General features: G+C 38.7%; 1 protein-coding gene across 1 annotated transcript; it reads left to right on the forward strand.

The window, feature by feature from the left end:
* The first annotated feature begins 1,305 nt into the window (after nucleotides 1–1,305).
* Nucleotides 1,306–13,194, forward strand: urm1 (ubiquitin related modifier 1). Its single transcript, XM_006795538.3, has 5 exons — nucleotides 1,306–1,364; nucleotides 5,700–5,770; nucleotides 9,989–10,070; nucleotides 11,707–11,755; nucleotides 12,289–13,194. Exons 1-5 carry the CDS (start codon nucleotides 1,330–1,332, stop codon nucleotides 12,355–12,357), a joined length of 306 nt encoding a protein of 101 aa, XP_006795601.1. The 5' UTR covers nucleotides 1,306–1,329; the 3' UTR covers nucleotides 12,358–13,194.
* Nucleotides 13,195–14,305: the final 1,111 nt, after the last annotated feature.

The raw sequence follows: 14,305 nt of genomic DNA on the forward strand, positions 1-14,305 counted from the left end.
CCTGCTAAGGCTTGGACTCCAACAGACGGCAGCAGATTTGCAATTCAAACCTCTGACCATCTCCTCTCCCACCCCCTCCTCATCCTTCACATTCTGTAACCTATGCTAGGGCTGGAACTGTCACCAGCATGACTGAGGATGCATGTGTGAAAGGTGCAATAGACAGTGTAGTTCCATGCTTATGCATGCTTTAGTATTAATAGGCAGAGTGCAAATACATGTTGACGAGAGAGAACTAATACCTTCTAATTAAAATAAGGCAAAGTACAAGGGAATATCAGCTTTTAAATGGGAACAATAGCATGGAGTAATATTTGCCTTACAAATATGAAACCTTTTAAAGGCCTTAATATACAAGAGAATAACTCAAAACGCAGATAAAGAATTTTTTTATTTAAAACACATTCTAATTTTCACAACTACGAAACATTTAACTACAGCTAAAAAACTTCAACTGCAAAAATATATTTAAAAATTAAAGTAAAAAAAAAAAAAGTAAACAAGGTTTAATTCACACTTTCAAATATAAACCCCTAAACTGGACTCCCCTCCTTAAAATTTTTGTGACTATCTTGCACAGTGGCAGTGCTGTCATGTTGACTTATACGAGTATACACCTACCAATTTGCAGTAGCTGTTACACTCCCAAGGTGATAGATAAAGATGCTCCAGGGAGTTACAAATCAAAAAGTGTGTGGCACAGTGGCATTACATGGGAAGGGTGCCTTCCTACTTCCCTCCACCACTCCTCCCAGTACTGCCACGCAGAATTCATGAGTTGGATCACACCCATATTTAAACTCAGCCTTCATTTACGTCCAAGGTAGACGCCTGTAAGATATTTTAAGTCTGACTTGCAAGGTTGTGACTTGAGCTCTTTGACAAAATGTGTCCACAGACAGACATATCTACACAAGAACTCAAAACCGCTTCTTATCATTACATCAAGTAAAAGCAACCGATTTAATTGTTCACAAACAAGTAAATTAATAAAACCAGTAACCTAGTAACTTTTAATGGAATTCAAATAAATGTTTGTATAGTTTACTTACAGTCTGCATATGAATACATATTTAATGGTTTGTTTAATAAATAACAAATATGTTTGTTTCCAACGGAATAATAATAATAATAATAATAATAATAATAATAATAATAATAATAATAATAATAATAATAATAATAATAATAATAATAATAATAATGTATGATTTAAACAGATTGACGGTTACGTCGCCACGTGATTTGACAGAAACTGATAATAATTTGCCGGTTCCAAATACGTCATTTCCGACTTCCCCTCCAATACTTCCTGCATGTGCCGACAATATGGCAGCGTCCATAGCGATTCATCTGGAGTTTGGGTAAGCGACTATCGAATGTGTGTGTTAGTCTCTGAGTAACACAGACAGAGCCTCGCTGTTAGCTTAAGACGGTTATCGTGTGAACAGGGAGAAAACGCTCTTAGCTGCACAACTTAAAACTGCTATAGCGGAAAGTCCTGCCAGCCGACTGCCTCCTCCACTGCTTGATACTCGTTTACTCAGCACGGAGTCTTTCCCAATGTTGTACCAAAAACTGATTGTCTGCCAGAAAGTGATTGCCGTCCGCTGGAGCGCGCGCAGCTGCTTAAAGCTGCAGCGCCCGGATTACTTGCGTTGCCAGCTACTTCTGTGCAACTGATATAACGTGGGGGGAACAAACAAACACATTTATGCCTTTGTTATTAGGCAAAGGTATGCATTTATGGAACTTTAACGTTTCTTGTAACCGAATTATGACGCTTATCAGAAGGTTGCTTTCAGTGTGTAGCGCAGTCACGAATGACTACACGCATCACGATGGAATAATTAATGCCTACAGGTTTAGTATGTCTACTCTCGTTGTTCATATTTGTTATAAGACTGTCGAATAGTAGTTAAAACAATAAATACCTATTGTGCCAGTATCACCATGATTCTTTCTTGTTTGTTCAGAATAACGACTGAGAACATGGCATTTTAGCGCTAGCCTAACCTTTAAAGGAACATTAACATTGATAATATGCCATTTTCAGCCTTCCAAAAAGTGATTGTGGACTATATCTTGTCACTGAAACAACGTTTCTGCTTCAAACCTGTTGGATATAATCAAGAAGGGTTAAATGTGACACACAGGAGCCCAAACATTCCCTTAGAACGGCTGAAAAACTTTTAAAATAACATTAATACCCATAATATGTCATTTTCAACCTGCCAAAAAGTGATTGTGGCCTATATCTTGTTACTGAAACAATATTTCTGCATCACACTTGTTGGGTATCATTCAAAAGGGTTATATGTGACACATTATATCTCAAACAGTCTCTAAGGACTGTTGAATAACTTTTAAAGGACCATTAATACCCATAATATGCCATTTTCGACCTGCCAAAAAGTGATTGTGGACTATAACTTGTCACTGAAACAATATTTCGGCTTCAAACTTGTTGGATATATTCCAGAAGGGTTACATGTGATATATTATATCCCAAAAACTCTCCAAGAACTGCTGAATAACTTTTACAGGAACAATAAAACTGATAATATGTAATTTTCAAGCTGCCAAAAAGTGATTGCCGCCTATATCTTGTCACTGAAATACTATTTCTGCTTCAAACTTGCTGCATGTCATTCAGATGGGTCATATGTCAAATATTATATCTCAAACATTCCCTTAGAACTGCTGAATAACTTTTAAAATAACATTAATACCGATAATATGTCATTTTCAACCTGTGCATAAAACGTCAAATTTCAAAAAATGTTGTAATTCAAAAATAATACAAAAAAGGATAATGGCCAAATGGAAACAGGTGGGAGGAGATCTGCTTAAACACACAGGTGGCAATCACTTTTTGGCAGCTTGAAAATTACATATCAGTGTTATTGTTGTTGTACAAGTTATTCAGCAGTTCTAAGGGACGGATGGAGATATAATATGTCACATATAACTCTTTTGGATGATATCCAACAATTTTGAAGCAGAAACATTGTTTCAGTGACAAGTTATAGGTGGCAATCACTTTTTGGCAGGCTTAAAATGGCATATTATGGGTATTAATGTTCCTTTAAAAGTTATTCAGCATAATTCGCAGTCATTCGTGACTGCGCTACACACTGAAAGCAACCTTCTGATAAGCGTCATAATTCGGTTACAAGAAACGTTAAAGTTCCATAAATGCATACCTTTGCCTAATAACAAAGGCATAAATGTGTTTGTTTGTTCCCCCATGGATGACTTTTTGGCCTATAATCTGTCAAAAAATATGTGACCAAAAAGGACTACCGGTAGATCGATGTAGTTAAATTACACAGAGTCATAAAAATACTTGCAAAACATTTCTTTGTTTTATCTTTATTTTATATGTAACAAATTCATATATCCTGTTCATTACAGTCTATATAGAAACATTGTAAATCACTTTTTGGCAGATGATGGTATTAGACTGACAAACTCTGTAAGTAAGATTAATCTAGAGTGCTGAGTATAAGGTAACCTGTAGAAGTACTATCAACGACTACTGTGAACCTCAGATTTCGGCTAGAGTCAGAATTGCTTGAGGAAATAAGGAATTGAGACTAGCTGTCCTAGACTGATACAAGTGCAAACTGAAAGAAAGCAATATCAAATCTAAGCACACGTAATGTGATTTTCTATGATGCAAAGAGATGACAAATTCAAGGAAACCCCTAAACTACAGTCTAACAATCTGGTGGCTCTGCTACACAGTGGCAGTTTCACTTACAGGGTCCTTGCAAATAACTGTCAAGTTCTGATTGCTTGCCTTCATCCACTGACAATACATTTGCAACCTGATGGCAGTATGTCTTTGGACTCTGGGAGGAAGCTGAAATACCCAGAGAGAACATGGGCACGCATGGGTAAAACATAGAAAGTTAAATTACATCTGAACCTAGCTTTCTGTGAGGCAATGGTGACAAAAGAGAGAAAATACTGCCATGAAGCTGTATTGCATCACTAGCCACAAAAAAAAATGTAACAAAATGCAATGAAAATGATCAACCTACAAAGGGCTTAATTCAAAGACAATGTGAAAATCAAAGTGATTAAAAATAACTTAAAATGGTAATTTGTATGGCTCCCACATGCTTGCGTGCATACCTGACAACGTTGGGGCGTGCTCCTAATGAGATGATGATGATGAGACGATAGTGTCCGAGGGTATCTCCTCCCAGATCTGGACCAGGGCATCACTGAGCTCCTGGACATGGTGATGGAACATGGTGTCCTCAAGGTGTTCTGTTGGATTTAGGCCAGGCGAGCGTGGGGGCTGGTCAGTGGTATAAATTCCTTCATCCTCAAAGAACTGCCTTCATATGCTCACCACATGAGGCCAGGCATTGTTGTGCACCAGCAGAAACTCAGGACCCACTGCATCAGTGTAGGGTCTGACACTGGATCCAAAGGTTTTATGCTAATATCTAATGGCTGTCAGGCTGCCTAGCATGTAGAAGTCTTTGGGTCCTTCCATGGATATGCCTCCCCAGACCATCACTGACACACAAGTAAACTAGTCAATGCTACAGGCAGCATAATGTATTGCATGGCTTGTCTAGACCCTTTCATGTCTGTCAGATGTGCACAGATGTGCTCTCATCTGCGAAGAGCACAGGGCCCAATATAGGGTGTCAGACCATCGGACTACCCTCATGAAGTCTGTCTCTGACTAAAGAAGCATAAACAGTCTCCTCAGTGGCCTGGTGGAGGTCATGTTGCAGGGTACTGGCAGTCCTTTCTGTGTTCCTCCTGCACAAATGACCAGATATGTGTTAAGGACCTTCTATGGCCTTGTCCAGCTCTCCTAGAGTAACTGCCTGAATCCTGGAATCTCCTCCATGATCTTGGGACTGGGCTGAGAGACCGAGCAAACATTCTGGCAGTGGCATGTATTGATGTGCCAACCTGGAGGAGTTGGACTACCTGGGTAACCTCTGTAGGGTTCAGGTATCATCTCAACACTACCAGTAATGACAATGACCCAAATGTAAAAGTAGTAAACAAACAGTCTGAAAAGATGAAGAGGTAAAAAATTTCAGTGGGCCCATCTGTAAATCCATTCCTGTTTTGCAGGTCATCTCATTGTTGCCCCTCTAGTGCACCTGTTGTTCATTTCATGAACACCAAAGCTGCGGAAACTGATTTTAGTTTAGTTTAGATTTTAGTAGGTAATTCAGAAACGGCCCATCAGTGTTTGGGGCCTAAGTTGGCAGCATAACCTTTAACGCAGAAAAACAAAGAAATTGTATGGATAATATACACAGTTCACAAGTAATGTTGTTTCATAGACCTGTGGAGGTTACATAAGATTTATGTCCTCTCCACTGAGGGGTGACGGTGTCACTGTGTCTGATTTTATTGGCTCTACAATCACTATCAATCTGCCAGAGACTGCAAAAAAAGTACCCTACATGTCAATTAAACTGCATTAGATGTAATCATCTATTTCTACACTAATTTTTGTGGTCATTTGTTTTACCTATTAAAATAAATGTTTTTCTCCCCAAGTCCTTTCTGTTCTACCTTTTCTAACTATGTTGTTATAATTATTTTAAATGAGATTGTAATTGTAGAAGTTATAAATGCCTAGCTTTGGTAGTTATTCGATGAAGTGCCACACACACATTCTTTATTTGTATATCTGCTCTTTCTTTGTATAGAGGAGGAGCAGAGCTGCTATTTAATGGTGTGAAGAAGCATCACGTGACTCTTCCAAGCCAGTCAGAACCTTGTAAGTATCACCAGTCCCCTGTTTGTACACGTCAAAATTAGAGCCTAAAAGACTTCCACTGTTTGCATCAGTGTCCATTAAACCTTAAGGACCATACCATTGTTTCTGAGTTCTGACAAATCAAAGAAAGCTGCTAGTACTCAATATGTGTTAACGGTGGTACATTTATATATACAGCACAGCTTGACTGTTGAAGAAAAAACTGTACACTTATCAGTCTTTATGTTTTGATGCACAGAGTGGTCTGCAGGTCCTCTGTCTACCAGTGCACAGATGCACTGCCGTGGTTTGTTCACAGCAGGCAATTTGTAATCCTATGTATGTGTTAATGAGAACTTTTTAATGTGCAAAAATGTCTAATATTTGCTTTGGAAAGGATAGTCAGGGATTTAGAGAGATGATTATTTGATTATTTCTACGTTGGAAGTTTTGTACCTCTGGCTCCAAACTGATTGGATTAATACAAGTCATTCAGCCTAGAAGAAAGGAAAACCTGCCTTCAGCTTGACTTTTTCCTCCCCAAAAAAATCAACTTAGGACCAGGGTCATTGAGGAAAATGAGTATATTAAAAATATGGCTGCTTAGAGGTTAAAATGAGTAGTAAATTTATTGAAAACGTATGTGTGCGTGTCACAGAAACAGCGGACAAACCAGAGAAATATGTGTCTTTGGTATTTGTTTAAACAAAGGGTGTTCATCCATGGTCCTGACGTTACCACGACAACAAAAAGACAAAAGTTGACCAGAACAGGGAATGTCAGCTTCATGTGACCTTGCTGTGCCAGCTGACCCCTGTGTGTGTGTGAGTGTGAGAGAGAGAGAAAGAGGTGATGTTTTGCTTTCTAGCATAGCTCTGGGTTTTAAAGACACAGGTGTACACGCATTCTGACAGAACACTTCTCGGCTCTGTTCTCGTGATCTTAGGCGTAGCTTCGCTCAGTAGGTTTGCTGATCCTGGTTTGCTACAAACCAGCAGACGTCTGAGTGTGTGCGTGAGAGTGTGTGTGGGTTCAGAGAGGGTGCAATTGGGACAGATATAATGGGTTCTGAATCCTTCGTATTTCTTTTTTGACCCCAGCCAGTGATTGATGACCCTCAACTGAAAAACCCCACCCCCTCTCTTTCTCTATCTCACCCTCTCTCACGCAACAAAACCCCCATAGTCTAAGGACCTCACCATTTTTGCCCGTCACATCAGCAAAAAGATGGATGGCTCATCCCACTCGCACGATTGTCGTAATTGCACAAAGGCAGAAAAGCAAAAAATTAAAAAAGACCAGCACCAAAGGAAAGCAAAAAGCAGCAATGGTTTTAAATCGACATCAAAATGGCGCCTTTTCTCTCCCCTCCCTCTGTGTCTGCTTTTCGCCCACGCAACGCCGCAATCCCAGGATGCATTACGAGCTTGTGACGCACTTTCTCTCTGCCTTGTCTGTTTGGTCCCTCATTTTCTTTTCCCCTCTACCTGGACCGTATAGTCTGAACCTCGAAGCTTCTCCGCAACCTCCATCTTTTCCTTTTTCATCTCCCAACCTAATTTCTATACATTGTCTCTTAACTGTGAAGCACTGCATCCATATTAGTCTTTCTTTTGGGTTCAGGCTGGGGTTGATTTATATTTGTAGGCCTGTGTAACATTTTACAAGAAATCGATTGAGAAGGCAGTGCCTGATGTTTCCTCTTAAAAATAAATAAATTTAAAAAAAGCGCTTAATTGATTAAAGTCTGAATTATCAGTAATCTGTATATTGAGCTAAAGCAACCCTGCTTTATTTTCTGTGTGCAACTTTTAGTATGTTTGCCCATTTATTTAAAGCCTGGAATATAAAAGAAGAGGCACAAAATTTATATAAGTGATGGGGAAAGAGGGGGAAGAGTGTATGTGTGTGTGAGAAAGAGGGAGCCAAAGAAAAAAGTAAATGGCTGAGAGGATGAAAGCATGAATAAGGGGTAATGGTGGAGAAAAATACTAATAGTCAAAGGCAGGCAGGAGTGTAAAGAAAGGAGTCACCACAAAGAAGGAGTTATGACTGCTGTAGTGATTAGTTCTGTTTTTAGCCCCACAGAGGTGCAGGTCAATATTCCCTGCCTTGTACATTTTATGTGTGTGTGTGTGTGTGTGTGTGCACATGTTGCAAAGAGGGAGCTATTTCTTTTTTATATGAAGTCCTGCAACCACAGAAAACTAGCTCTGTCATTATACTACTGAGTTGGCAGACAGCTCTACAATTAACCTGAACACTGCACACAGGCTTGAAACTGCACGTGCCTGACCTCACTCCCAAAGATCTTACGCATCACGTTTCGTGCCTTTGCAAATCTCAATGTTTTAATGTATTTATATATATTAGTGTTATTTTTTATGTGTTACTTTATTCAGTCACTGTTGTTTAATCTTGATTTTATGAAAGAATAATTAAACCCTGAACTCTTTTTGTCATATAGTAACACATGAGCCCCATTGCAATGCCTGTCTCTGTGTAATCTCTTACCCTGGATCCTGCTAAATGCTAACTGAAAGTGTGCATTATAAATGAGCAGAAAAATGCACTGAAAAAAGTAAAGCAAATCCAAATGTGCCTCCCTGTGATCGTTCAGTATTTTGCTTGCATTTTCTGAGTCTATTTAATGTAAAGCCTGCAGCCTTTGTGCCGTGTTATTATGATTTTTTAGCTCTGCCTTTGATCCGTCTGAACTCTCGGATCTCTGAGTGATTCATTGCCTACCTGGTACAGATTCTTCTCTTTACACCTGGCTTTGGAGGACTCAGTGTCATCCACTCATCCTCATATGTGCTGCCGCACTCCTCCTCACTTTGGAGTATTTGTTCTTCCTCTGCACTGTTTATTTCTCTCCCTTTTTCCTTGTACATTTCCGTCCCCTCGTCTCCTCTGTTCATTCGCTCCTGTGTAAACTGGTCAAGGAGGCCATTTCTGCTTAGTTGATAGGGCGTCTGTGTGTATCATATGGCTACCAGCGATTGCAGATTGGCTCTGAATTGTTTTCACGATTCGACAACCCCAATGTACGTCAAGTAGACAGCTTTGATCGGACACACACAAACACGCAGACACATAGCCAGAAAACACTCATAAGAAAAACAATAAATGTATGTGATTGTGTGCGTGTTTTACTTCTGTTGCAGTTTTGTGTGCTCACGTTAGATCAGTGCACCATATTTAAACGAACCCCAGCTAACACCCAGACACCTTGAATCTTAACGTTAAAGAGAGCCATAACTCTAATATATATTCATTGTTATTCATTTAGCAGGGATTTACTCTAAAACCTCTCGTTGGCGTTGGCTTTTGTGGCCGTCATTAGCTCAGCCTTTTGTTGAGGGAAGGTCAATCTGATTGTTCAAGAGGTCAGACTCATAGAAAATTCAAGTAACGCTGATGTTCAAGCTCAGACATTGCATTTAATGTGTGACAGCAAAATTGCTACTCTGAAAATCTGGTTTTGCGTTTGATTTTGTTTGTTTAGTACTTACAAAACAAATCACCGTAATTACAAAGTTTCAGATAAATTGATATTAGTCTTACATGATTTGAAAAAAATCGATGTATTTACATTTTTCCTTACTATTTTAATATAATGAAATAATGCATTTCATTTAATACAATGAAATTTCAGGCTTTAGATTGTCCATTTGATCATTTATACACTAAAATCTTTTGTTTTATTTCTTTCTACCAAGGTGAAAAATGTTGCTCTTGGCCATTGACATCAGACAACCTTCCCCCATTTTCAGTGTCCTCTCCTTCCCCCCAACATACACATACACTCATAAATATACATGCACCTACACACACACACACACACACACACACACACACTTCCTGTCCCTTCTGGTGCCTCTGTCGCGTCACATCGACCAGGGGGCTGGAATCATGCACCTTGACCCTTAACCCTTGATCTATGACTCCTGTCGTCTGCCTGTGTGTGTGTGTGTTTGTGTGTGTGTGTGTGTGTGTGTGTGTGTGTGTATGCACATAAGACATAAATCTGTTTACACAGTCACAGAGTGGGGACCTGCCTCTGTTTTGGGCACAAAAATAAGTCCTCAATATGTAAAGCATTGCATTCTAGTAAGCAGTCTCTCTTTAGTTTAAGTAAATATTAGTGATGGTTAGGCTTAGGGTAATTCTCCAGGACGTGAATGCAAGTCAACGCAACGCAAGTCGTGCAAATGTGTGTGTGTGTGTGTTTTCTAGGGGACGTGAAGCAGCTGCTGGTCTGGATCCAAAGGAACCTGCTGAAGGAACGACCTGAGCTGTTCGTCCAAGGAGACTCTGTGTGAGTGCACTGGACACACCTGAAGTAGATATGTAATTCATTACATTACACTGTCATTTGAAAAAAACAACAACAAACAAACTTTCAGACATGATCAGAATAACTCTACGGGAGCATTTTTGAATTTTGTGGAACAGTGTGTAGGGGAGCTTTAAAAAAGATCTTTCCAGCAGCTAAAACTGCTGAAATGCTGAGGGGGGAGAGTCTAGCCTTCAGGTCGTAGGTTTCAGTAAGATGATTACCTGTGCACACACATCACACATGCTTGTGTATTTGTATGCACACACGTGTTTGTGTGTGTGTGTGTGGATCGTGGGCTCACAGCAGCCATATAGGATTGGCTGACTTTTACAGCTGCCTTTGTGCAGGACTATTTATAGCACCATCTAACCAGTGAATGGAGAAAAAGATGGGTTACCTATAAACCTTATAGAAGAGATGTGTGTTTGTGTGTGCTTTATGCTTGCAGCACACATTGTTTTCTGAGCAAACCATCATTAAGGTGCTGCTTCATTATCTTTTAAAATGCTCCATGGATCCTGTGTGTGTGATATAGTTTACAAGCTTCTCTTTTATTCTTTTGTTCTTTGTCAGCACAGCTTTGTTTTGGGTGTGCATGCATGCTTTTGCAAATGTGTATTTGTTCTCGCAGGTTCCTCTCACAGAGCATCTAAGAGGTGGATAAGGGACAGATGATCACAGGCCTTGTGACTTAGTTATCTCTTCAGTAAAGAAAAAAAAACCCCACATTAGCATCTTTTATTAAAAGACAGTTGTCTGTAATCGTTCACAGTTATGACAATTGTTTTAAATTTGTTTGTTGTTGTTATTTTTGGGGCCCTAATAATTTTCATTTACATTTTCTATTTTTTATATCCTCATTTTCTACCTTCTCTTATCACGTTCGGTTTTTGAGGAATTATGACAGATAATACTTGTAACAATAAGATCAATATGTAAAAATATTAATTACATATTTGTAAATAAATCACTTCAGATACACAGTATATTACATTAGCAGCAATAAGAACAGAAGCAAAGTGGGGGGGTTGTGAGTCACCATGGCTGTAACATGGAAATCTCACACATATCTCTGACATGTAATACTCAGTAGGCATTTTATAATTTTAAGACTTAAAAATAATAATGATAAAAAGCTGATTTGATTGCTTCCTGTCTCTGCATAGATTTTGACGTTCAGCAGAATTCATCGCTTTTTAAATGTGTTGTCCGTGAATGATATTAGTAGAGTTTGTCAGCCTTTGTCAAAGAAATCCCCATGCCATGCACCAACACAAATCTGTAGTTGACAATAGTTATTTTTTTTATTATTTTTTTTAAATATGTACATATTTTAATAAACCTGTGTGTAAAACATTATAATCGTTTTTTATAATTGTTATTACAGATTGAAATTTGGGAGGAAAAACATAAAAATCCTTTATTTTAGGTTTTTTAGGTGTTTATTTATTAATGTATTTTTTGTAGTAAATTGATGAAATGTTTGTGTACAGCATGTATGAAATGAGAGCGAGCTACCTGTTTGTACCTTTTACACGCGTGTGCGCCTGTGGTTGAATCTGCGTTGCCTTTGGGAGATACGTCTGACTGAAAATGGGGTTGTGTTTTCCCACAGGAGGCCTGGGATCCTGGTACTTATCAATGATGCAGACTGGGAACTAATGGTGAGCACTGGGAAGCTATGTTTACTGTCAGAATTCGTGGTTTGTGTGTGTGTGTGTGTGTGTGTGTTTCCTAACAATATGTAAAATTGTTTCTCGTGAATTTCGCTGCATTTAATTTCACATTATTTGAGATTACATATGCTTGCATCTTCAAAACTAAAAGTGCAAAAAAAGATGGGGATGTGGAAAGTTGACTTGTTTTTTTTTTGTTTGTTTGTTTTGTTTTTATTTTTTCAGTGTGTTAATGTTTCATATAGTCAGGAAGAAGCTGCAGGGCAAGATTGTCCTTGGGGTCTCTTATCTGAACACATATTTACATGAACACACAGCCTGAACACTACAGTTTAAATGAATTGATTCAATTACAAGACTCGGTATGGGATGTAAATGAAATGAAAAGTTTGTCATTGATTGGACCCCAGTGAGAACACAGGAGCGATTCACACATTTATTTTAATAAACGCAGCTTTTTCTTCAGCGACTTGTGCAGATTTTTTGATTCTCAGTTATTTTGTGTGTTTTCTATACCTCAGGGGGAACTGGACTATCAACTACAAGACCAAGACAACGTTGTGTTTATTTCTACTCTTCATGGAGGATAAAAAAATTTTTAAAAAAAAGAAGAAGAAGACAAGAATTTTAAATGTTTCCTAACAGTTCAGCCTTTTCACCACATCATCTCTTCTTACTCCCCCACCACCACATCCCAGCAACACATCACCCTATTGGATGTTGCAGATGTGTCAACCTACCCAGCGACAACTGAGAGGATTGATGATGTTTTATGGGAATGAGGAGAAATTCTCATATAGAAAGATGGAAACTGTTAGAAACTGTTAGACTGGTGTAATGGGAAGCGATACAAATCCTGGTTGCACTGGCCATCTCCCAGGCACCAATGTCAGTATCTACACTTACTGGGTCTGCCTTCATCTCCATGCAGACACTTTTCCTGCATGTCTGTCCTGAAGGTTAAAAATTAGCTGGAAATCACCACTTTAGAAAAAAAAAACCCACACGTTACTCCCTCTTCCATTAGTGTTTCGGAGCAATGTATTAACATTTAATAAATGGTTTATTACACACTGACTGTGCTTTAAGTGTTTATAAATATGTAAACAATTAAAACCAACTCAAAGATATTTAATATGCTTACATATTTGTTATGTTGCTGTCAATAATGTGTTCATATACAAACAGCCAGTTACATGTTTGTTTGTATTTGACAAGTCTATTACTTAACATCCTAAAAACGTATTTGTATCCCCTTGAGAGCATTTTTTTAAATCTCATGTAAACCTTTTATGAAATGTTTTTCCTCAATGTGTTTTGCCTTAAATGTCTAAAAAAAAAGGTTCATTTTTTTCCCTTTTTTTTTACATTTTTATTTTTATTGTCTTTAAAATTGTCCTTCGTTTTAATATATACATCTATTTGTACCACAGTTTCTGTCACATTTTTTCTGATACTTTTTTTCACGCTGTTTCAACATTCAGTTTATCAGGATTTTTATTTTATTTTTTTTGGCTTGTTTTTTTGGGGGTGGGGGGTTCTAAACCTAGACGACAGAAAAATGCTACCAACAAACTAAAGTAAAGAACACGTTCTTAATATAAATTTGTACACTATCACAGCTGTCGTTTTAAATTTACAAATACCGCATAAATTGCTAGAAATTACCTTTTTTCCGTAGCGATCGACCACTCGTATCATAAATCAAGTCACCGTGTGTTTAGGCAATTAATATTGCACCTTTTTCTATTTGTGTTATTTGTATAATTTACTTTTTGTTACAAATTCCAAAAGCACAATGTGTCTTACTACTTCTGCCAATTGCAAAATCTCCCTCCTCCTGCGGAGTCCATTTTTTGGCTGCAAGGTGGTATCACGCACAGGGGCCGCCTATCCAAATGTTTAACACAGTGAGGGTTTTACATCACGCTTCGATAATCCCTGATGATAGCTTATACGTGATCGATTTAAGACCAGCTCATGTGTTCCCAGTGCATTTTTAGGCTGATTAGACGACACTTGGGAGAGATTTTACCTTCATATAACCAAACTCGTGGAGAATATTCATAAGAAGGGGATGGGTGTGTGTGCGTGTAACATATATGTTTGTGTGTGTGTGGTGATGGTGGTGAAGGTGGTGGGTGGGGTGTGAACTACAGCACCACTGCGGGAGGTCGAGGTCTAGCCTCCGGGCTGCCCTCCCTTGAACGCCCGGGGCGACCTAAAACCTTTTCGCGGTTGTGGAGTCCGATTTGCAACGGGAAACTAGCCTATAATGGCCGGCAGAAAGGAAATGCTAATGAGGCTGTGAGGGGGTTAGAGAGGAGAAAACGTTGCACTGTGTCAGCTAGTGCTGGCCGAGGATGATGTACTCAGCAATGTATGTGTGTGTGTGCAAAGAGAGAGAGAGGTTCAATGTGAGGAGATAAACAGAGCTTGTTGCTCGAATAAATCATTTGTCTTTAAATATCAAGGATATGTAAAGTTGTAGAGATAAATTCTGGTTATCTTTGGCTGGTTAGTTAAATCTGGTTTGTA

This window comes from Neolamprologus brichardi, chromosome 7 (assembly GCF_056152115.1).
Source record: "Neolamprologus brichardi isolate AB-2024 chromosome 7, ASM5615211v1, whole genome shotgun sequence".
Lineage (NCBI taxonomy): Eukaryota > Metazoa > Chordata > Actinopteri > Cichliformes > Cichlidae > Neolamprologus > Neolamprologus brichardi.

What these genes read in the sequence shown, in the direction of transcription:
- urm1 (XM_006795538.3), top strand. Translation starts at nt 1,330, where the DNA reads ATGGCAGCGTCCATAGCGATTCATCTGGAGTTTGG. An exon ending in GCGATTCATCTGGAGTTTGG is followed by an intron (nt 1,365 to 5,699) that starts GTAAGCGACTAT and finishes TTCTTTGTATAG; the next exon opens with AGGAGGAGCAGAGCTGCTAT. An exon ending in TCCAAGCCAGTCAGAACCTT is followed by an intron (nt 5,771 to 9,988) that starts GTAAGTATCACC and finishes TGTGTTTTCTAG; the next exon opens with GGGACGTGAAGCAGCTGCTG.